Source organism: Alligator sinensis, unplaced genomic scaffold (assembly GCF_000455745.1).
Source record: "Alligator sinensis unplaced genomic scaffold, ASM45574v1 scaffold839_1, whole genome shotgun sequence".
NCBI classification, from domain to species: Eukaryota; Metazoa; Chordata; order Crocodylia; family Alligatoridae; genus Alligator; species Alligator sinensis.
In genome coordinates, this window is record NW_005841885.1 from 890,118 (window position 1) to 915,501 (window position 25,384).

Below are 25,384 nucleotides of genomic sequence, written 5' to 3' on the forward strand. Positions count from 1 at the left end.
GGCCCATCCGTGTCATGCCTCTGGTAGGCTGGCTACGGCTGGGGCTGTCTACCCTGGGGGGCGCGCTAGCAGGGCCCTGAGCCCTCCCATGCATCCTCCCGTTCGAACTCCGTGCTAACTCACGCGCTGGCAGAGAAGCGCACCTGTTTGCGCAGCCTGTTCGCATGGCTCCCTGGGGGGCTGGGCGAAGTAGGGGCCTGGGCGGGGCTTGACCTGGCCCGGCTCCACTCAGTGGCCTCCTCCCACACACACACTAAGGGTTTAGCCCCCTCTCTCCACGGGCCCTGCTTACCCCGGCTGTGCTGGGGGTCAGCAGGGGGCTCCACGGCTTTCGGGGGAGCGGGGGCGCAGCGAGCTTTCACCCACGCGTCTCTCGCCGCTTCCGAGCCTAACTCGGAACTTACACAACACTTCCCAGAGACAAGCTTATGAACTCCACTTCATCAACCTCCTGGATACTAAAAATCATGGACTAAATATAGACATTGGATTTATGACACATTATAACCTGCCTGACATCCGACTCCCCAGGTATCTCTCCACTATTCATCCCCCTTCTCTCCCCCTTCTCTCCCCCCCACCCATTGACTCCTCAGTCTACATCTTCACTGACTGCCTGTCTTGCATGCAGACCAGCCCGGCCTCTGGCTTCTTTACTTTTCATTCCATCCAAGGAAAGCGCACACCAACTGCTGAAACTTTCTTAGCCTGACGAAGGGTTTTTGAACCCAAAAGCTTGCTTAATAAGTGTTTTCCAACTATTTAAGTTGGTCTAATAAAAGATATCAGATTCACCCAAAGAACCTTGTCTGCCTATGTCCTTAGACCAACACAGCTACAACCTACACCCCTGAATCACCAACAGGCACTGGTTTGGCCCTCCAGATGTAGCAGTGAAACCATGGGGGGAGAAGTAGCGCGCACTTGGAAAGCAAGAAGAACAAACTCTACAAGATAAAGAGAAGTGCTGGATACAGTACAGAGAAAGGGGAAGGGCAGGTACAGATTAGGAACGTTCGTTACTTTTTTAGACGTAATTGACAGTCAGCGCTTTAGAAAAGAACCTCACAAATTCATACCTGTGCCTGCCAGACCCACTGCTTGTTTACTCTGAAATCTTCAAACAATAAACTGTAAAGAAATTTGCACCACAAAATGTACTTTGACTCTGTATTTTGAAAAGCATTTAGTTCTTTATACAAAAATAAGGAAATGTATTCATGTTCAACATCCCCCCCAATACTACCAAGTTATTGAGAGAAGTGAAACAAAACTGTTGCAGATTTTGTTGGAATGATCAGCTTTGTGGATTAGAACAAAAATTAATAACTCTTTACTAGAGTATAAATTAATAATATAATAATGCTGAACAATTATATATCACTTTTACATGTTTTCCAATACTCTGCATGCATGCATTAATAATTTACATCAACATTGTTCTCATTTAAGGTTAACAAATTAAAATATATATAATTACTTTTCTGAAATATTTTTCATTATGAAAAACTCCAAAGTGTATTATGTATATGCAAATGAATGTCCACCCATTATGGAAATGCAGCCACCAGTGAGATGGGACAGTAAGAGATAAGTAAAGAAATAGTAGAAATATAACAAAACAGACACTGCTGAAGGGACAGTAAAAATAGGCAGAAGTTAATTACCCACGCCTAAATCTAGCCAGAACATATCATTACTCCTGCAGAAGTCACCATATGGTCTTCCAAAGATGGCCTGGTTTTATATGTACTCTGAAGTGCTTTAACACATCATATGCGTGACCTGTAATTAATGCCTAATAGTCTCACTGCCTTTATTTATTCCATTTTTAAACTGCTCCAGAACTTTGCACTGAAACTACAGAATAGCTGTAGTATACAAACCAGAAGGAAACCAGAGTTTTTGTGAACCTGACAGAAGACAGTCAGGGGACTGGGGAACATGTGAGAAGTAGTTTGAGCTTGTAGAAGAAATATATTAACTATATGTTAAAATACTCTATGGTGAAATTGTTAATACAGTTACATATCTAACTAAACCTCCCACTGAGATTAATGAGCCTGTTCACACATCTCAAATGAAAGCTGTCCAGCTGTCTACAAACTCAGGTGGGAAACATCACATCACTACATTCAAGCTTTTAAAAGCCAAAAGCATTTTTTAAATGGAAATCAGAAAGGAGCACAATTTAGGTGCAAATTCTTCAGCATTGTTGTGACCTAGAGCAAGAATCACAAAGAGAAGTGTTTCTTTCTGCCATTACAGTGGTAAGAAATAGAGCTTACCCTTTCCACTTGACCTTCTTTGTGCTTCAGTTTGTACACTTTCAGCTTTGGAAGGAAAGTCTCTGTATAGTTTTTATCTTCTAGGCCTTGAAGCAATACCCCATGGAATGCCAACCTGCAGGTGTTTGCATGAATATCAGTATCCAGTTTTGACCCAATTACAAGACAGAGTCGAGGACAAGTGACCGGTTTTTCAAACTCCAGTAAGGCCCACTGTTGCTTCGGGAGCTGCTCTCCTGTCTGGTCATTATCCTTGTTTTCATCAGAAGCCTTCGAATCCTTGGACAAATATTCTTCTTGATAAAGGTAATCTCTTTCAAAATCAAAGGCATTGTCCAGGGGCTCTTTGTTGAAGTCAGCAGGGGCTGGACTGAAGAACATTACTCGTCCCATAACTGTTTCGTGACCAACTGTGATATGAAACTTGGCTTTGGTCTGCACCGCACCTCGAAAATACTGAATTTTCTTCAGGGAGATAATGGCAGCATGTATGGTCTGGAGAGATTCTGGGGTACAGATGAGACCCCGTTCTAGCAGCTTGGGATCAAACTGGGTCACACAGATGCCTACCCTGTCCCCCTGCATGGCATAAGTCACGGGAGTATGGAACATCTGCATGGACTTGACTTTCTTTGACACCTGTTTGGAAAGAAGCAAAAGAAATAAATATAGGTAATGAATTATCTTACTTAGATAAATGGAAAAAGCATCAACACATCCTGTATTATGCTCCATTATCATGCTCTCTCAAAGATTCACATGCTAAAGATGAGCCTAAGTTTTGAAAAGTGGTAAGTGAACACATTGGGCACCTGTACACATGACGAAAATTGCCTGTTTTTGCAGTTTAATTGCTTCACACTGTACACACATAAGGTTTTTTTTGCAATTTAAATGTTTGCTACATTACAGACTAAACCACATCTGCATAGAGTTTAGCTTGCGAAGTAGCTATCTGTAACGTTGCAGCCTTTTGACAGCTCACCCCCCACCCCACACAGGAGAGGTGGGCTAAAGGCAGAAGCAGGGAGGAGCCCAATTCTTTTTTTTCTTCCCCCGGACCCTGCCCACATCTCCCATCACCAGGGGGTGAACTGCCAGCAGGCTCAGCAGCCCCTGAGCTGCAAGGGTCTCCGGTCATTTCCCCTGCGATGGTGCCACCCCCTGGGGCCATTCAGGTAGGCTGCTAATGGGCAGGTGCTGCCCCAGCTTGGACTTGGGGTAGTCAGCCCGCTGGCAGCTCATGCAGGCAGGCTCCGCCAGGAAAAGAAAACCCCAAAAAGCAGCGAGGGGCCTAATCCTTTTTTTTCCCCCCATGGAGCCTGCCTGCCTCTCCCACAGCCAGGGAGCGATCTGCTGGTGGGCCCTGAGATGTGGGAGGGCCTGGGTCCTTCCCTCCACAGTGGTGGTGCCCTCTGGGGCCACCTGGGCAGGCAGCTAGCTAGCAGGTGTTGGCCCGGCTTGAAGACATCACCCAGCCCAATCCAACTGAGGAGCCCTATGAGGAGAGACTGGGGCACCTGGACCTCTTCAGACTCCGCGAGAGAAGGTTGAGAGGCGACCTTGTGCCTGCCTATAAGTTCATCATGGGGGCACAGAAGGGAAATGGTGAGGCTTTACTCACCAAGGCGCCCCTGGGGGTTACAAGAAATAATGGCCACAAGCTAGCAGAGAACAGAGTTAAACTGGACATTAGGAAGAACTTCTTCACAGTTCGAGTGGCCAAGGTCTGGAATGGGCTCCCAAGGGAGGTGGTGCTCTCCCCTACCCTGGAGGTCTTCAAGAGGAGATTAGATAGGCATCTAGCTGGGGTCATCTAACTCTTTCCTGCCTATGCAGGGGGTCGAACTCGATGATCTATTGAGGTCCCTTCTGACCCTAACATCTATGAATATATGAAACTGTTCCTCAAGCCCAAGCTGGGGCAGATACTGCCTCCTAGTCACCCACCTGGGCAGCTCGGCCCTCTAGCAGCTTGCCCACCAGCCACAGGAAATGCGGGCAGACTCCACCAAAAAAAGGATCGGGCCCCTCACCGTAACAGTGATGGAAGCCTCTAAATCAATGGTCTCCAACCTTTTTAAGTAGGAGATCACCTTTGGCATTTAAAAGCAACTCAAGATTTACCCTGCGCTGCCACCACGCCCCTCCCCCAACCCCGCAGGTAAGTCTATGGAGAAGGAAGGGGTGGGCAGGTCGAGGCAAAGGGAGAAAAAATTATGTGGGGCACATCACCAGCAGGTAAGTCCCACCCGGCCAGGGCCCCGTTCAATTTACCCCTGCTCTTTCCTCTGCGGCACTGTCCCTCACCATGGGGACCTTGATCTAACTTCCGCCCTTTACCTCCTCCATGGACTGACCTGCTGGGCTGGGGCATGCGCATGCATGCACGTGGGCACTCAGTCCCCCACCCCAGCCTCAGATCGACTCCAAGAGACTCCAAAATCTACTGCAAGAGGCTCTGAGATCTTGGTGACCACTGCTCTAATTTGAAATGGTGGGGTTTTGATCATCACAATTAAAAACTCACCATTTAATTTAGGGGACTAAACTCCCATCATGTGTACAAGAGCCCCAAGAAGAATGTATTCCGAACATGGTATATAAGCCATTCTAGTATGAACCCCTCAGTGAATTTTTCTTGTCTTCTAAACTAATATTACCAGGTCTTAATTGCATCACTTCTGTGATATTTAATGGGAAAAATCAGCAAATAGATTAAAGTTTGGTTGTACACCTACGTATAACTTATAAGTAGATACACAATCTACACGTAAGCTGACAATACACCCCATTTTGGGCGGGACACTCCAGGATTCTGTAGCCTGGTCCTGGCAGATTGGTCAAAAGACCTTGGTTGAAGTCCAGTGAGGAGGCGGAGCAGCATGGTGCACCACCCCACCTGCACATGGTACGTCCTTGCTCCCACACAGAAGCAGCGGTACCTGCCCAGCCACCTGCCTGGTGCACCATGCCACTTCACCTCCCCACCAGACTCCAGCTCAGGACTTATGACCAACTGGCCAGGACTGGACTATGGAATCCTGGAGTGTCCTGGCCAAACTAGGACATATGGTCACTCTACCTATATGACTATTTTTTATTTTAAAAAGTGGTACCATTCAAATGGCCGAGGTGTGTAACAGCACCCTAGAGAGTAACTGCATGCCCCAATGCTCATTTCCTTTTCCTGCCTTCCCCTCCCAACTCTTCTTTGTGATAATCATTTACTGTCCTGGAATAATTGAGCTTATATTACCTTCTCTTACTCTGTAATTTTAGAAGTGCTGACCACAAAAAGACTTGCTAAACACCACAATACAAACAATTGGAGCATATTACCATATTTACTTGAATAGAAGACTACCCTAATTATAAGACAACCCCCCAATAATTAGAGTCTATATATGGCAAATTTATGAATTTGTTATAATTATTGGAGGTTTGCCTTGAATTTGTCCCCCCCTGCCACAGCAGGGAAAATAGATTGGTTAGCCCTTTACTCTTTGCCTCCCCCCAACTTTTTGCCAACAGCCCCTTCCCTCTCTCTTTACTGTCAGATCCTGCACTCCCTGAGCAAATGGAAGTAAGGAGCAAATTTGGAAACAATAAGCTTGAAATTAAACATGGCTCTAGCAATTTGCATAAAATACTCATGCATTTATTTTATCCAGAATTGATGCATGTTATTTTTTTTTTTTTAACTGCTGCAATTTTTAGCACAGGTACTCCATAAGCACACTTTTGAGCAGTACTTTGGCACCTACTTATATAGAGTACAAACTATGCATAATATTAGTCCAAAGACAAAGGCTTGCCATTTACCACATAGACCTTTGGGCTGGGTTCCCCCACAGTTAAAAGTATTTCAAGCCACCATGACCCTATATCTCAGGAGTGCTCACTATGCATGTATACTCCAGATACCCCCCATAAAGGATCTATGTGCTAATTAGTCTCCACTCATGACTGGAACAGAGTGATCTTGTCAAGTCCTGGGATGTTCCAAAAATTTATATGCAGAAATGGTGCAGGGCAACCTGGTCCAGCTTCACCTTCACCTAATCATATGCACCAGGCTGAGACAGGGGCTGACAGAGGGATTCCTGTGAACCATCGTAGCTCACCATGACTTGGAAGAGAGTTGGCAGTGAGGGAGACTGCGGTTAATGGGTACTACCCATATGTCTCATTCAGGTGGGCTGCACTAACCTACCCTTGCATCGATACAACGGTCTATATCACATCGGCACCAATAAAAGGAAAATTGACATTATCGGCAATTGGCTTTTTCTCGCTGATGCAGCCAATAATGTCACTGATAAATGCCACATATATGTGTGCAGCTACAGCATGCACGTGGTCAGGAATGCAGCCTGACAGCTTGGAAAGCAGAATCTGGCTCGTAAGTCTGTTGGGGGGAATAGGTGTGTGGTAGATTGAGGACCCTGTGGTGAGGGAGGGAGTGGGGCTGGGGCTGAGGCAGGGGCAGCCCAGCTGGGGCAGGGCACGGGGTGGAGCCAGTGGCTCATCCAGGGGGGTGGCTCTCGCCATTGTGTGCACCCCCGGGGAAGGCATGGGGGGCGTGTGCCCCCCCCAATCTCTATGCAGGGCAAGGAAGGACTGCCGCTGTGGGCTGGGGGCTGCTCCAGCCTCTTCCTGGCAGCTGCACTTGGGCCAGGAGGGGCAGGTCAGGGCAGCGCTGGGAGGAGGGGTTATGGGGGAGGTAGAGACACCCCAAAATTCACCATAGCCCCCCCTCCCAGCGCTGCCACCATCCACCCTACCCCACCCAACCTGAGTGCCGCCTCCAGAAAGAGGCTGCAGCAGCCCCAGACCCAAATGCAGAGCACACCCTTGCCCCACACACAAATTGGGGGGGCACATGCCCCCTGTGCCTCCCTGGGGGTGTACACAGCGGTGGGAACCTCCCCCACCAGGTGAGCCACAGACTGTCCCACGCTCCACCCCTGAAGGACAGCACTTGCCCCTCCCCCACCCCCACTCCCTCCTCCATCTGCTTCCACCATGCCCCTCCCCCCCCAACAGACTTACCAGCCAGATGCTGCTCTCCATGCTGCCAGACTGCATATCAGCAATTGGATCAGTATGAGCTGATATGGCTGGTCAATCATTGGCCATCAGTATTGGGCCAATAAATCTTTATTGATGCACCCCTACTTGCATGTTTAGCAAATGTGGCCCGTGTGTTTTATAGTCGTCCTCAGTGTTGGCTGCATTTAATCAACTTCACAGTTGGTTTTCATCACTGAGTATATGCTGCTTTCAGCAGCAGTTTAAAGATAGACAATGTATTTAGTGAGATTTTGTTGTATGCGATTATAAGACTAGGGATTTTTTCCCTCATGCCAATAGGGGGGAAAAACCTTGTCTTATATTCAAGTAAATATGATATCTATATTTACTTTATGAATTAATCTGTATACCTGTGTTAATACAGGTAAGGGAATTTGCTTGAGAATCTCTTAATAACATGTATGGACAGTACTTCAAGATAGGCCTCTTTAAACAAACACTGTAGTTTGAATGGGATCTCGCTCATGTCTGTGTTATAACATATCCGCAACCTCACTTTCAAAGCAAGTTGGTCAACACATAAATAAAAGTAACAGCAGTAATTGCAGCATCTTTTGTCCAAGTCTATCAGTGTGCTTTATTCCAGATTCTTCAGTTTTCACAGCCCCTGTGTGAGGTAAGTTTTATGATACCCACTTAAAGATGGAAAAAGACTGAAGAAGCAGAGAAGTTAAGTAGTTTGGCTCAAGTTCATAATAAGTTAGAAATGGGAAAAAAGCCATGGTTGACCTTCTAGGATTTTTTAATGCCAGTCTTTGTGCTGACTTTATCTCATACACCAAGCATTCAAGCAACTATTGCTCAAAAACCATCAAGTCCATACTTTATTATACTGCATTTTACTTTTATATGCATTTACATAAGCATTAGTATACATAAGAATACATAAGTTGATACTTTTAAATTGTTCACACTTTTTTTCAAAAGTCCTGTCTGAAATATTACAGGAAAAGACTGCAGTAAAACATTTTGTTGCATATAGCAAAGACTGAATGATTTGCTGTACCTAGAGAGAAGAGCCTCTTCCACAAATGTATGTATAGGTAAGAGTCATTTAAGCTATGAACAGACATTACAATTGTCTCTAGACAAGTTGTCCCTGTGTTTGTACTAGAAGCGAAATATCCAGAGATTAGCATGTACACGCACTGGCTTTTTAATCAAGGTTTTAATTCAATGATGCAATCCCAGGATAACTGTTCAAACGCACTCTGCCATGTCCTGGAATAAACTGTTAGTACTTCTTATCCTGTGAACCTCTTTTAGGATTTATCCCAGGGATAACACACATGGATGTCTGAACAACTGCCCTTTGTTCCAAGATAAAATGGTTCATCCCAGGACAAACATAATGTCCGTTTGCGGTCTTCAAGTTAGCCCTGCAAGGATAGTAGGATTTAGTGCTAGCAAGTGAAGACTCACTGGAAGCCTTTGGAAAAAATAAAGGGGTAAAGCTACTTTTATTAACAATGTGTTCCAGGTGATCTGCCATATCCTTTATTCAACTGATGACATCATATAACTTTTAGCTTCCATGCTAACTGAAGATTTGCCCTGGAACTGAAAAGATGCCCCATCCCTTCACGTCAGTTAGCCTTGGGCATCAGTTACAATGTCTTTTACTGACATGACAAGAACAATTTAACCACTGCCACCTACATCTTAGGGGAGCATTTTTTCTGGTTCTAATACTCTTTGTCTGATTGGCAGCAATGAACATCCTGAAGTAATTTGGCAGATTTCATTTAAAGTCTGGTCATTAGCATAACTCCAAATCATTAATGGCTCATATAAACAAGGGCACCATTTGCCACACAAGATCAATGAAGATGTCTGGAAGAGCAAACACTCCATAACCTAAGAAATTCCAAATATTATGCTGGGCCAGGGGGAGGCGCGATCCACATAATCACCCTTACAAGATTTTTGTGCTTATTTACAATTAATTTTGTGTCCGCAGTGTTCCCATATATAGCATGTTGTAAAAGGTATCTAGCATGTTGTTATTACTCTTCAATGATGGGCAATGCTCAGCAACTTACAGGTACAATTTATCTGGCATTTTCTCAGCTGCTTAAGAAAATGTAAATAGGAAGGGGGGAAAGAACACCCTATCTGAAGTTTGACATTAATAAGCTTACAAATGCATCCGTTATTTCAATTCAAAAAGTTCTAAAAAGGGGGAAAAAGAATGAAATAAGCTTTTAAAGATCAGTCTTGGTTCAGCTTGATCAGACGAAACCAGTTTAGCTTAATAAGGTTTCATTTTGGCTTTTCTTTTTGTTCTTCAAAACCATCCTTTAAGAAGATATTTTCTCTAGAGTAGGCATTAACTAAGGGAGCACGTGGGTGTATGTGTGTGTGTCTGTATGTCTATATTTGTCTCTCTCAAACTTCACTCCAGTATATATGGGGGGGAAAAAAAACAATCTATTCTTTGCAAAGAAGCTCTCCAGGTTTGGCACAAAGGGTTTAGATGCCAGAATATTCAGGCAGTACAATAATGTATAAAGAGCATTTATTTCTTAGATAATACTCTCTATCCTGCATCTCAACATACTTAAAAGCTATCAGTTATTTTATCCTGGGCATGTTAGAGAAGGGCTAAAGCTACAGAAGTTTGGATGACAATATGAACTCTTCCAAAGATGAAGGGTACTCTGACTTGAAGGTGTTTAGCCAGGAGCTTCTACCTTCAATATATAATAGACTGTATAATTAATGTGAACATCTAAACTGGTAAAGAAGGTCTCCTTTCTCAGGATCTATTGCTTCTCTCTCCCCACTTTCCTCTCTTCCATAGTGCTACTAACAGAGATGCCAGCATTCACCTGTTTTGAGCCAAATGTTGCTATGCTATTCTTGATATACATGTAATTATCACTTCTTTATCATAGTTACAGTTGCATTCCTGAATCAAGGCTCAACTGTTGCAGCACTTCAACAGATACTTTCTTCCATCTGCCTACTTCATTATCTTCTCTCTGTTCCTAGGACCAAGAAATCGATGCATACCAATAGTGACGAAGGATAGGTTTGTGATGAAAGTGTAAGAATGGAACTGAGCAGATCTGGGTTCTATTCCTTCTTTTGTCTCGGATTTGCCATATTACCTTGGGCAAATCAATTATGTTGAAATTTTCAAAGCAAATGGGAAATCATTTATATTCATTCTAAGTGATGGGGTGGTTAAATGTGCTGGACGTCCGAAAATCCCTGTCATTTCTGCCTTGGCTCCTGTCTGTGCAATGAGAACAATACCCCCTTTGTCTGGCCTGCTTAGACAAGTTCCTTGGGCTAGGGACTGATTCCTTTTTATATATGTATATATAGCTACAACAGATACAGTGCCTGACACAACACATCTGTCTTAGTTATATAAGGCAATAATTCCAAAGCTGAGCAATATATTCGTATTGTACTAGCCTAAGCAGTTTAGATGTCCATATTCCCTCACTGGTACAAAAGCAAGATGCTTACTTAAGGATTTGTACATGCTGCATTTTTAAATGAATAATTACATTTGCAAGGGTCTTACAACATGTCTTCTTTCCTTCTACTGCCAAATATCACACACTTAAATTTCTTTACATGCAAACATGTCATGCTGACGGCACCCTACCAGGGTGCAGAAAAGTAGAACATTATGTTGCTGCCTAAAATCACTTTGCGAGGGCCCACATTCTACCAATGTAACCAACCATCATATTGTAAGAGTATACTAAATAAAACTTATTTCCATGTAAACGTTCCAAGAGCAAAAATCTTCCAGAGCTCCTGTTAGTGCACAGACGCATGCAAAACTATTCCAACACCTAGAAACTAAGGCACAAAGTGTTTGTCATGCCACTACTAGAATTGATAAGGTCTTTTCCCATCCTCTATATAAAAAGGTCTTTCTTTTTCCAAGTGAGTAAACTGCCAATGCTCGCAGACTAATGGGAAGTAAAAGTAAAGGGAGAACAGAAACAACGCACCCCCAGCTTCAAACCTCATTAGTCCATACAGGGAAATGAACTGCTCAGTTCTGTCAAGTCCTACTCCATAGCCAGTGTTTAAAGTTCAACTTTAGACCTGCAGCTAATCTTGTCTGGTGATCTTTGTTATTACTGTATGAAGTAGAAGGTATGGAGTGCGCTGTAGAGGAGATAGAAAAACAACTCATGAAGAAGACAGGGGGAGAGAAGAGGAGCATAGAACCTCAGATCAGAATAAAGGGGAAAAAACCAAAGTCATCCAACCTTCATTTCATCTGGACTAAAATCTTTCGCTGCTGGGAAATAAGGACCCTTTTCATACAGGTCAGTGAAGAGTGGATAAAGAGAAACATTCTGATTGCTCTGCCTTTTTAAACAAACAAGAATAAGGGAAAAAAAAGCTAGTGGCTACCCAAGCTATTTGGAAACACCTAAATTATACATACTCCAACCCTTGATTGGAGTCCTATTTCTACACATACCAGAAAAAGCAAAGTGTTAACTTCACTGCGATTAAAGTTGCTGGGTGCACTGGATCTCTGGCTTCTTACCAAAAAACAAAATAAACAGTCTCTTTCCCCCCCCAGAGTAGGACAAGTTATTGTTGCAACCCTTTCAAAATCAAATGTCATATATATGCCTATTTATTTCACTATACACCGAAATGTGTGAAAAGGAAAGGACACCCGGGCTATAAATATAAGAAAGAAATCCCTTCATTAAGCAGCAAAGAGAAGCTGAAAATAGAAGTTTGGTGTGACCTTAACTGCTGTCAGCAATGATATCAGAGTCCACATTCAATTCTACCTAGGGTTTCAAACATTTTCAGACACAAGTTGTATAGCTTCCTTTTAACCAAGACGCTCAGAAAGTGTTATGTACCCAGCTGGGCTGAAATGATCTAGCAAATAGACATTTCACCCAACTTACCCCCTACCTCCTGGTTTGTGTCTGTGCCCTAATTCTTACCTCCCACCTTTACACCCCTCCAGCCCCCCTGGCCCCCACTGCTTCTCATCAAATGTACATTTGCAGCACAGTTGCAGAGTACAGGCTATGGTGTGAAGGGAGGCAACAATGAATATACTTACTGCATGTATTAAAAGAACAATTTTGAAGATGTAGGTGCTTCAGAACAAGGAACAGGATTTAAAAAATGGCGCCTCAGGTTACCACACCATACCACCTACAAGAAAAATTCTGCATTTTCTAAGAGGTGGTAGTACTGCCAATAAGACTATATCATATTTTAGAACCTTGGCTGAGCAAATGGACTGAAATGAGTCAACTTGATATTCTTCTATCCCTATCATTCCTATGTTCCTCAATACGAAATGGCAATTGAAACTTGTAAAAGAATCATATCACATAACTAGACAATTTCAGCCCTGAATAGGGCAACAATACAAAGGAATTTTCTTCTTTGTTTTATGATGAACATTCAGGCTTTTATATCCTACTTTTCTTTAAAAAAACCTTAAGTGTTTAAAAAGGGCATTGAAAAAATGTTATATAAAAGTCCTTGTCATTCTTTGTAATATCCACTTACAAATTCATCACCAAAATCATTTTCCATAAGATTCCAGATATTTATGAAAAATGAAGAATAAAATCATCATGATTTGAAAAGAAAATTGCTATGTGCATCTGTGTAGATCTTATGTGTGTGTGTGTGTATTATATATATATATATATATATATTATATATATAGTATGTGTGAATTTTTACACATATATAATCATATAAAACATATATTAAACTTCTTTTATGCATTATATAAAACATATTACATATAGCAAACACACTCATTTTATATGCAAGTCCCCTAATCTGAGGGTTATATAATATGCATTTATACACAGATGCAAATAGCAATTTTTTTTTCATGATGTTATTCTTCACTTTTCTCATGTATCTGGAATCTCATGCAAAATGCTTCATTTAAAACATATAACAAACTCATTATATGTAAAGTACACATATTTCACTCTTCAATTCAACATTAAAATTAAAATGCCTGGCACATTCATAAAAATGACATGAAGAGGGTTGGGTTTTTTTTTAATTGTTATTCTATGCGACTTAACACTTCCAAAATATTTTCCATTAGATCAGCATTTCTCAAACTGTGATCTGTTGTGAGATATACGGTAACATGATACTGGCTCCTCCCTCCATGTTTCCAAATGCTACCTTCTGTTAAAAAGAAGCTACAAATACATGTTACTTTTTCACGGTAACCAATTACTGTAATTGCTGAGAAACCCTGCATTAGATTGCACACAATGGGGTATTTTTTTCAAAGTGTTGCATGAAGTTTTAACAGTCTGACTCCCAGGAATTCACTCGGTGTTGCTCCTCTTCTCTGGTTTCTGTGCTATAATGGAAGTACTGATTGTAGGCTAGTGGGCTTCCTTACCAGCCCAGGAAAATCCATTTCCCTGCCAAAATTTCTTGCTGGCCCTTCCCTCAGGGAAGCTGATCAACTCAAACACAAAACTTAGAGCAACACAAAACAAAGCTATCCCCCTAACCAAACAGGCTGCAGGGGCACAGAGACCTTTTCTTTTGCACCTGAATTTGCTCCAGGGTCTGCTACAGGACACAACCACCCTTTTGGAGCTCCCCCAGCTGTACTCTTGCAACCCCTTATAGGAACTACCCGATTCCTTCCCAGCTGAGGCTGATATCTGAATACAGCTGGCTGGCCAGGAGATCAGAAGACTACCCTGTAACACTGATGACCTACTAGAAAATGAGTAGGGCTGTGTGAAGCTTCAGTAGCTGATTCAATTCGGAGGAGATTCGGGCCAGTTTGGCAGCCAAATCTTCAAATCCGAATGAAATCAGGAGACCCATTAAAAGGTCCAAATCAAATCGTAAGCCTCCGAATCAATTTGGAGCGATTCAGAGATTCGGCCATAGACTATACAAGTAGTCCTCGATGATGCTGGACAATGCTGCCTCAAGCTGATAAGTCTGTTGTGGTGGGTGGAGTGGGGAGGGAAGGGGCATGGGGAGACAGGTCAATGCCCCCACAGCGAGGGAGGGATTGGGGCTAGGACTGGGACAGGATGCCCAGCCAGGGTGGGGAGGCACAGGACTCGGGGAGGTGGGGGGGGGGCTCCCGCCACTGCATGCTGCTGGTCCAGGAGCTGCTCATCTGGCGGCTCCCACTGCCAGTCCAAGAGGGCATGGGAGCAGGCGTGTGCCCCTGGTTTTGTGGAGGGTGAACTGGGTCAGGCTGCACTCTGGGCGGGTGGCAGAAGGCACTGGGAGAGGGGGTTATGCCCTCCCACTGCTCACCCAGCCAGGGCAGGGGGGTGCAGGACAGAGACAAGCAGCGTGCAGTGGCAGGAGTTGGCCCAGCCTCCCGGACAACCTGCAACAGGGCATGGAGGGGGCACGTGCTCCCAGATTGGGGCGGGGCAGGTGGTGGAGTGGAGGCTATGGAGGCTAAGCCCCCCTAAAATTCCCCATAGCCCCCACCCCGACCCGCTCCAATCCCGGAGCATATATCCCCTCCCCCCACTCCCCTGTCATGGCTCATCCAGGAGACATAGGGAGGCTGGGATGGCTCCTGCCACTGTGCACCACTTGTCTGGAGGCGACACAGCAGCTCCATCCTGCGCCCTCCCACCCTGGCTGGGGGAGTGGCAGGAGGGCATAGCCCCCGCTCCCAGCGCTTTCCACCACCTGCCCGGAGCTGCCAGAGGAGCCGTCAGACAAGGAGCTCCTAGACTGGTGGTGCGCAGCAGCGGGAGCTGCCCCCCTGCCCTGCCCTGGTTAGGCAGGTTGTCCCAGCCCCAGCCCCAATCCCTCTCTCTGGGGGTGTTGATCTGGCCCCCCCACGCCCCTTCCCTTCCCACTCTGCCCACAACAGATTTACCAGCTAGAGGCAGCTGTGTCCAGTGTCATCAAGGACTGCCTGTATAGTCTATGGCCGAATCTCCGAATTGGCGCCGAATCACCAAATCTGAAATGGCCAAATCGAATCGGGACACTGATTTGAATCACCAAATTGAATCACTGTCCCTCCGAATCGGCGAATCCAAAGCAAATACTTGCTGCTTCACACAGGCCTAAAAATTAGTATTTCATGAGGAGAGACTGGGACATGGAACAAACCTGCAGCTGGTTTCAGCCACTCCACTTCTCAATGTATCTGGTTCTTACCTGTACATTTTCTTTCTGAACATTTGGTATCAACTCCCATGCATAAGGTTACTGCTTGTGTGTCTAAGTGCAACAGCTAAGACAATGGTAAGTAACTGAATGCCTAAAACCATGCTCCTCCTAGTACCTCTTAAAATTTTCTCTTGGAAGGGGGGCTAATTACAAATGGGCTACAGAGCACAGTACCTTAATTGAACAAAGCATTCTCCTTGTCAGTTCTGCTCCAAGAGTGCAATGACAAACCACATGGGGATTAAAGTCTGACAAAAAGAAAATGGCGCCAGTTGGTTGTGCGGATGAGGTCACAGGGAAAACTAAACTAGAATTACATCTCATTCAAAAGGTCAGACAGGGAACCTGGCAGAAAAGTGAATCAGTGAGCTGATCTGCATCCACTGGCTCAAATAACAGGAGTCAAAGGAGCTTTAAATCATTACTTGCCTGTTTTCTGGGCAGACCATGAATATCAGTACAGTATTTTGTTCCATTTTACTCTGACCAGGACTGACAGAGACATTCTTCCATGGTTTGAAATACCCTAAACAGTTCTGTTCAGACACTTTAATGCATGGATAAAATTCATCTCTCTGTTTTGTCTGGCCCTTAAAATAAAAACCTGGAAAACACTGAAAAGGATACAACAAAATCCCCACCAAGTGTGGGATTTTGTTTCCCTTACACATACCCAACCAATTTCCACATGTTGGGGATTTCCAAAAGTTATAATACAAGTTTAAACTTTGGCATATTGGGCTTCATGGTCACACTAAGTATAACAGGAAAGATCTATTAATTAGATCACCTAGCCTCTCCTTCTATTAATGTAACTGTACCTTGCATTTAGACCATTTTTCCCTGAACAATGGATGTCTGTACCTGGAACAGCAATCCATTTATGGCTATATCACTGAGGCTTGTTTGGGATTGCATTTGTTACTGGGTTGGGTTTTTTTCAGTCCCAATTGTGAACCTCTGTAGAAAGCAGGTTTTAGTATTAAATAATTTCAGCTACACCTTGTTCACTGCAGTAGAGGAAAGAAGATGCATGAAGGCAAGGACAGTGTGCAACAACTCTAATAATTGGAAGTTACTTTAATCTTTCCTCTAGATTTTAGATATTTAGAAACATGGAGATTATGAACAATATTGGATGTAACTTTATGGATCACCTTCGTTGCATACAAACAATATACATCAACATGGATACCATTATAAAATTGTTATTACCAGCCTAGCTCATAAGGTCATGCACATTTGGCTTCTAAATAGTGGCACAGAGGGACTGACTGTATCTCTCACTTTGTAAATCAGCAGTTGTGTGTTGAAATCATACATGCCTTACAAAACAGGAATTTTCATTATTTTTTTTATTTGGATGATTGCATTAATGTTCCTAAAGCATTATATAGAGGTTCGTAGAGGGGTGAGAAGGAAGAGGACGCTGAGGGAGGGCGCATGTGTTCAAGTGCAGATAAAAAAATGCAAGGCAAAGAAAAATTAAAAGCAACCAAACTGTTCAGCCCTTAAGATAAACAAATGTATTCAATATAAGAAAAGAACCTGTTATTTGAAGACCAAAGGAAAAGCCCACTAAGATTTTCAAAGCAGTTTAACTAGAGAGACTAATAGGAAACAGGATACAAAAAAAATCCACTAATGACTTTTTCCCCTGATATGTAGAGCTTCTTTTCCTTTATTTATCCAATTTTCATTAAGCTATCAGTGTTTCACATGCCCTAGCTCTTAGCTTCTTTCGATACAAACCTAAGTGCCCTGCTGCTTTCCAGTGTTTAGAGTGCATCTTTCTGATGCAAGAGAGATAGGCTCCCACCATCCACCAGAAACACAGGATGGAACCACAGAAGGTACTGAAATAATACATACTTTGTAATAACTCAGAGAGGGGAAGCATACCTGAAGTACAAGAGTTAAAAAAAACTAAGAAAAGATTGCAGCCCAGGATTCCAGTCTATGCCTTGGGCATCAACTCCTGGGGCCATACGATTACGCTGAAATCTGAGTTTTCATTAAAAAGACAGACAGAGAGAGCGATTCTAGCCCTCACTGTTTCAAAGAAAAGTAGAGGCATCTGAAATGAAACATCTACTTGAGATGTAGACAACCCAAACTCACAATTTTGGGAGGCCTAATCTGCACTATACTTCTCCACTGGGTGTTAAATTCAAAACTCAAGTCTCTGAAGGAGTCTGACACCCCCCCAGCACAGGAGTCTGTGTGTGGCTGGAAGAAGCCCAGCATCCTTTTCTCTACTCTAAGTATGTGAGTTTCTTCTCTCTTATGAGTAGGGGATGATAAATTTATGAATATCAAAGGATATTTCCACAGATGCCCAAATTATGATTAACCAGGTATCCACAGCATAGCCAACAGCACTCACTCCAAAATCATGACCCAGGCCTCCCCAAAAACACATTTGAATAAAAATCACAAGTTCTTTTTTCCTTTCTTTTCTATTAGTCTTTAAACCTCTGGCAGTTCACATTTGAGTTTTCACTCCATGACAGTGAGGACTAGAAGTTTGCCTTTTCCAAAGAGAGAGAGAGAAACAAAATGAAAAACCTAACAGATTGTATGATGAATGATTGAAGAGAAGCATGCTACTTGTGATGGAACTGCCAGTTGGCAGTTCTGTCCTTAGTACAGTAATCATGGGATAATAACCTCTTGCCCACTACTTACATCACAGAGTAATGTCTTTTCCGATAGACAATGTCAAAACTGGTAGTTTGGGTCTGCTGCAAAAGGGAAAGGTCTCAAATATCTTGAAGCCATTCTGATTGTACTAATGGGACTAGGATTATGTGGCTTGATAACACTTACTGTGTTGCAGATGCTCAGGGTGCATGGAGTAGGATGGAAAATTCATTTGTCACTAATTCCCCCCCAAACCCCTCCTGGCTTTTATGCAAATAGATACCTGTTCAGAAGTGTCATCACATGATCACGGTGCTGCCAATGTAATTGCATGCCTATAGTGCTATATCTTTTAGAGAACCCTCCTCCTTTGATTAGGAGTTTCAAAGACTAACAGCCACCTGTACACTTCAGAGACCACCGCCCAGCACAGGATGGGAGTCAGCTAAACTCCCTGATTACTCTCACCACATCCTGAATTTGCTAGGCACACAGTAAGTGAAGGTGGGTCCCCGACTCTACCCTCAGGCTACTCTACTTTCATGTTGTAATGTTAATTAATGTGTGTGTGTATCATGTACACTTATTATGTATATGTTAATTTATATATTATGTACATGTTTTATTTAAATTAGGTATTCACACCTGCAATCACAATACTACATTCCTAGCCTAACACAAGTATAATTCTTTCATTACATGAATGTTGCATTAAAAGAACATAAAGATAGCAAAGACAAGCATCTAAAAACTGAAAACATCAGAATTAAGACTGTCCACATAACCCCAAATCACCTTTTCTGCAGAGACATCATGACACAACCTTAAAATACCTGGTCCTTGTACTATTTTTAAAACAAAATCCCTTTCTTATTCAGGGCCCAAGGTGGACATTGCTTAATACATGAATATCTGTCCCTTATTTCTTCTTATTCTCATGGTTCAGGATAAGATTCCACACATCATTTATTGCATGCTATCCATGCTCTGCACTGAACACCAAATTCAATTTCTTCACAAGGTTTTCTACTTTTAATTCTCTATAATCTTAATTCTCTATTAATGTTAATGAACTAACCTTCAGAACACCTTTGTGATGAGAGGTGACATTATTTTCCTGTTCTAACACACAAGAAACTGAGGCACAAGTTAAAAACAACTTGTCAGAAATGTCAAATCATTTTGGATGCTCAGTTTCCAAAGCCTGATTTTTCAGAGTACTTACTGCTTTCTAGGATTTTGCATAGTCACAACAGGCTCCCAGCTCAGTACTTCTGCAACCTGGACCACAGATACCTCACACTGGGGAGGAGCACATATTAATGGTCACCTGTGAAAAGCCTGGTTTATACAACTTTCTGAACCCCATTTAAGAACTCTGTTGCAAAAACAGAGACAGATTCCACTTTTTTCAGGGAGGCATTTAATTACTTTAAACATGCTGCATTGTTCTCTCTTCCCAAGGTCCCCTACCTCACCTACAACATAACCTTCCAATTTCCATAACAAACAAGGCAGGAATCCTGAACACGACATGACCTTAATTATTTCCTTGGAGCACAGTCCATTATGCACCCTGAATAATACAGGAATCCTGTTCTAAAAAATGTATATGCTTATGCAATCAATGGTTGTGTCATGCAGACATATAGAAAATAAAGGCTGCCCTGAAAATCTTAATTCAGCCATTTCCTAAGAACAAGTGATTAACATTAAAAGATTGCAATGTGGTTTAAATGTAATCTCTTTGTGGGGGAAACCAAGCCTAAAGTACTGGCCTGCTGAAGGGCACAGAGTTGCGCAAAATAAGCAGAGACCATTTCTATCCTAAATTCCCCTAGCCTCCTACATGGGTTATAAGGAGGGTTGTAGTTTTTAGATCCACAGTACAGTATACTGTCACTTGAGCTAACTGAGAAACCAGTAGTAGGCTCTTATTTTAATAGCTTGCAGACTTTCCACAAAAGGAGATGGGAACATACTTTGTCAGCAGGTTTCACATTTATTTGCTATAGCAAGAGAAGTGTTGATATGTAGGACTGGGTTCCACTTCAAATGCTGTAGCAGAGTTTTTCCTAATGGTCACTTCTTCCCCTTTCCTTTTCTACTCATACCTTCTTCCCCAGGCCCAAACCTGCTGGTGTTCCCCCAGCTGCCAGCTGTCCCTGCCACATCTCCCCACTATCTTCTGCCCCTAATTTGTACCTTGCTCTAATAATCCCCTCCCCACAGCGTAAACTCCTGCTTCTGCGCCACACTGTCGCACTTCTACTCCTCTTCACTCCCTACATTCAAACCCACGCAGCCCCTGATTCTTCCTCCTCCCAACTGCCTCAAAATCAGCAGGATGAGCACTAAGAGAACTGGAACCACTGAGAGAGAGAGTGGAGAGAAAGTGCAGAACATCCTGTTCAGCCCCACGGAGAAACCAGTTCCATTGTTCTGTGGGGGCAGCACACGCACATTCGAGCCAGTGAGCAGGGACTGGGAAGAGCTGGAACGCATCCAGCACAGACAAAAACTTGCAAGAAAAATTACTGGTCCAACCCAAGTGCTGCTCATGTATATGTTGAGATGTTTTCAGTCTTACAACCCAGCCAAATTTGGCCAGATTTTCACATGGATGGCAAAAGGCATGTTCTGAATCACTGTCCCAAAGCACGGAGGTCCTAAAATTCCTCAATGAGAGTTGCAAGAGTAATTTTAACATAAGAAATACAAAACCACCTTTCCTTAATATGTTTGAAAAAAATGTTTAAACTACTGCAGCTGAAATGGCAGTGAAAAAAACTTTCATATTCCTTTATACAACAGAGAGACAGACAGACAAAGGAAAAGATGCAGAGTAGAGAATTTCAGCCTGAATGGTTTAAGTTTGGCAAATGTATAAGCACCTGAAAACAGAGTATTATTATAGGAAATGTAGCATAATCTCTGTTACAGGCAGCTTTGTAGTACCTACAGTCCATTGTTACAAAAGTAAGACATATTTTAAAGGAATGTACATAATATCATTGTACTTAAACCAGTGTCCTCCATGTGCCATATCTATTAGAGGCATTACAGACAACCAATTAAACAACCTCAACTTATCAAAGCAGGTTTTCAAGGAATTAAGTAAAAAAAAAAAAAAGCAGGTCCTCCCCACCAATAAAAGAAAACCAACACAACACCAGGGGAGACATAGAGGTAGAAAATGCGTGTCGGAGGGAGAGGGGGGAGGAAGACTATCTGGAATTTTGTTTCCCCAATGACAAACAAAAATATCTTTTTTTTCAAATAGATTTAGTTTTAGAACAATAATAAAACTTTCATCTGAGGACTTCAAAGTAGCAAGCAAAAGAAACTCTCATAGTAAACTCAGGGTTGAAGCGTTTATAGAACTACCACTGAGATTTTTTCCCCTTTTTTAAGGGGGATATTTGTTTACTATAAATCTTTAAAAAAGCATAAAAGAGGGGAAACCATAGGCTAAAAAAGTTAAACTTTTATGTGTAAGCAACATTTGGAGCTTTGTAAGAAAGCTGGTTTTGGTAGAATGTGTGACATGTAGCCCAATGTGAGTAATATTATATCTCAAATAAAAATCAGCCCATGAATATACATAATCCAAAAGGTAATTCTCCCAATCTCTGAAATGTAATGGAGCCACTCTAGATCACTGAGGCATGAATATTTACCGTATTCAGGCTTTACTGCTCTCGATCTGGGTTCAATTTTGCAAATTAAAATGAGGGCTGTGTGGATAGAGAGATTAAAGAAGAGCATCCCAAAGTCTGCCTGTTTCCTTGGTGTGGTAGCAGTGATCTGGTTACCCTTCTGTTAGGTTATTTCTTTTTACTTAATGGATCAGATCAGAAGCAATTGAGAGTGGAGAGAGGAGGTCATTATTAGGTCATAACCTTGGAGTTAAAGGCTCACTAAGGAAAATAAACACAGAGTGAACATAAAGCTGCATTTAAAAATAAAACCTGTAATGAAAAATAATATTTTTAGGTCTTTTCACTTCTATTTTGACAGGTCAAAGGAGGGAAAAAAGGTACAAAGTGCCTGAGTTCATTTCTTTTCATAGGCAAAATCCCTCTGTTCTTTCGTTAAAATAAACTTGCTTGTGACAGCCATCATTTATTTTTTTTAAATAATATGAAGAAATAAATGTGCTGAATAATTAGACATCATGCCAACTTCATCAGTTAGTACAAGTGCCAATATTTACCTGTGGTGATTTGTATGCAGTCAAATATAATACTTAAAATACAAACAGCACAGAGCATCAGATACAAATACACATAACCATGTGCGCAAGGCAACAGTACAAATCAAATGATATGGTTCTGTCTGCCGTGTTGTTTGTACTAATTCTAACTACAACAAATGCTACCTCTTAACTGACTTCATGTAAGGAGGAGGTGGGGGAGAAAGGCATCTACAGCTATTCATGGGCTTGTTTGCTTTTTGCAATAAACCTTTATGGTTTACGGAAGTCAGAACAAGTGGTATACAAAATCTCATTTTACAGCTCTTCATTTCTGTGTATTTTTTAAAGAGGCAAATTTTAAAGACTTGGATAGGAAAGCAAATTTCTAATCTGAGTCAGCAGCCGTGTTTACGATGAGAAGATCATACAAGGCAGAGGGATGATGTAAATTTGCCACTTTGAAAATCTGGGCAGCAAAGCCTAGAGTAAAGAACAAATGGGTTTATCCCCTACCACCTCAGCAAATCATAAGCTGTTAAACGCACACAGAAGTGTGGAGCAAAGTTTGACACAGCAACAAAAACAATTTGCCATGCGCGCACACCTGGTGAAAAAAGGGAGCCAGGTTTACAGTAGTGGTTTTGCATTAATGCTCTCAACTGGGAGAAGGAAGAGGAAGGGAGGGAGGGGGGTTGGTAGGGGAAGGGAAGAGCCACTGGATGAAGAGAAAGGGGTAGGGGAAAAAACAACATGTTGTAAATTGCTGGAAGCCAAAATTTAACATTCTTCTGCTACCAAAAATGACATACACTATAGAGAGGGCAGCAGGCAACAGCTTCGAAAATACAAAATTCACACTTTTTTGCCTAAAAGTTACATCCTGGTACCAAAGGGTTACTTGTGCTTCGAAACCCTCACTAAACATTTAATATTTTTCTTTCTGCTTTCCTAACGGCCCCAGATGTGTTCTTGCAGATCAAAAGAGAACAACTTATAAAGTTAAACGAAATCAAGGGCTTTTGTTCCGAGGCATTGTTGCTGAACTAATTATTCCTGGATGTTGTTTAATGAAATAGTGGTGCCATATATTAAAACAGTTAACAGGATGAGTTGCATGAGTTATAGGTAAGGTCTGATCTGGGATTATAAATTTAACTTTTTCTTCAAAGGGGATGAAACAAACTATTCACCACTCCCCAGCACTTTCTGTCACTGGAGAACTGAAATAAAGGCACCAAAAATGTACAAAAAGCTGAAATATCACTCTACATATTTACTCTCCCCATTGATGATGAAGAACTAAAGGTGAGGGGGAGGGGAGGAGGAAGGAGTGGTTCCTATGCTCCCAAGCCTTCTTCCCTACCTCAAAGGTCTCTCTCTGTGGGTTTTTTTTAATCCCCCATAACAGATTTCTCAATATGCAACAGTATTAAACACAAATCAGAATAAAGGTAGCTTTAAAAAAATCTAAGAAGAAAGATTAGAAAGTTAGGCACCATCTCTTTTCTTCTGAAAAAGCTCAGAGACTAGTTACTGCTCTTGCCATAAACATTATTTTAATTATATTCTAAAAGTTGAACAAGGGGATACTCGAGCACAGATTATATTGGTAGAGTTAGCTCTTTTACTCAATGCAGCAAGTCAGACACATGGATGTTTTAAATTACATTTTTGCAAGACATTTTCATTTTGCCGTATGTGTACATCAGTGAGATAAACACAAGCTGCTTGAATTCGCTAGGGACTTCTCAGGATAGGAAAGGAACTTTTCACAATGATGGCTTCTCTACATCAGACAATAAATCCTTCACTTCATCAGTTATTGTCTCTTCTGTGTTTGTATTTTACAGCTTGACACCAACAGACCCAACACCTGACACCTAATTAACAGATCTAGGAGCTGGAGGTCCATATATTGATCACACTAAATGGGATTAGCCCAAAATAAAAAGTTCAGAGGGTCTTGACCAAACTGCACTGCAGCTCAGCTGTGACAGCTGCTATGAATTTGCGTATCCCAAGCCCCACACTTTTATTAAGAAGGGTCTAGCGCACAGGAACATGCAGTAGTCTATGAGATCATAAAGGTTCACCTAACAATGTCAGACTCTGTAACTGTAGTGACTTGCTTGGAAAAAAAAATTCTCTGACTTGTTTGCATAGGTCTTTTTGATTAACTCATGAGCCCCCTCCCCGAAAAAAAAAGCATTTACACTAACTCAAAGCAACAGTGCAACTTTTGTGTGTACACAAGATTGGAAATCTGTTAATTAGCTGAGGAAGACCTGTTTGGTTTTAAAAACTAACATATATCATTTATTTTATAAATCAAAGCAGTCTCCTACATGGCACTTGTGTTACATTCTGTGCATTCCAGGAACAACATTCAAATGCTAGAAGCACAGCTCCGAAGTGTTCACTTTTATGTATCCTTTACGAGCTTACCCCTCAAAAATGTCATCAAATGAACTTCCCTATTCTCACCCTCTCTTTTGTTATAATACTGCTGATTTAATTTTTTAAACCTCCATCTAACTAAGAGACAAGCAGGTCAAAACTTTCACTGACCTGCTTCAGTACTTTTTGTACCTTTACAAGAAGCAAGTTTTCTTCTTAATAGAAAAATCAACTCTATTTTCCAATACAGGCTAAACACTTTAAATTACAACAGAATCCCTCTTTTACCTTTTTACCTATTGCTGCATTTTATTTTTACCATGATGGTGGACAGGGAGTATTCAGGATTAAACCATAAGAGATATCTGACTGTATAGCAGAAATCAGGAAAGGAAAATACCTACTAAGCCTTTGAGTACAGGCAAAGTGAATTTCTTTCTGCAAAAGAGGCCTGATCCCATTCTGAATTATGGTCTGTGGACCCTTTGTATACGTTCAGGATTCCTAACTTCACAATGGAACTCCCAGTGATGTTAATGCAAGGTGTACAGAAATGTGTAGGGTATTATAGGACCTTAACATGGAGTGAAATTGG

General features: G+C 42.2%; 1 protein-coding gene across 1 annotated transcript in view; it reads right to left on the bottom strand.

Moving 5' to 3' along the window:
- Window positions 1-25,384, bottom strand: part of EEFSEC (eukaryotic elongation factor, selenocysteine-tRNA specific) — a 202,818-nt gene that overhangs the window by 90,140 nt on the left and 87,294 nt on the right. The window contains exon 6 of the mRNA XM_014516960.2: window positions 2,289-2,927. Within this exon, the coding sequence (XP_014372446.1) occupies window positions 2,289-2,927 (639 nt within the window). The remainder of the gene's footprint in view (window positions 1-2,288; window positions 2,928-25,384) is intronic.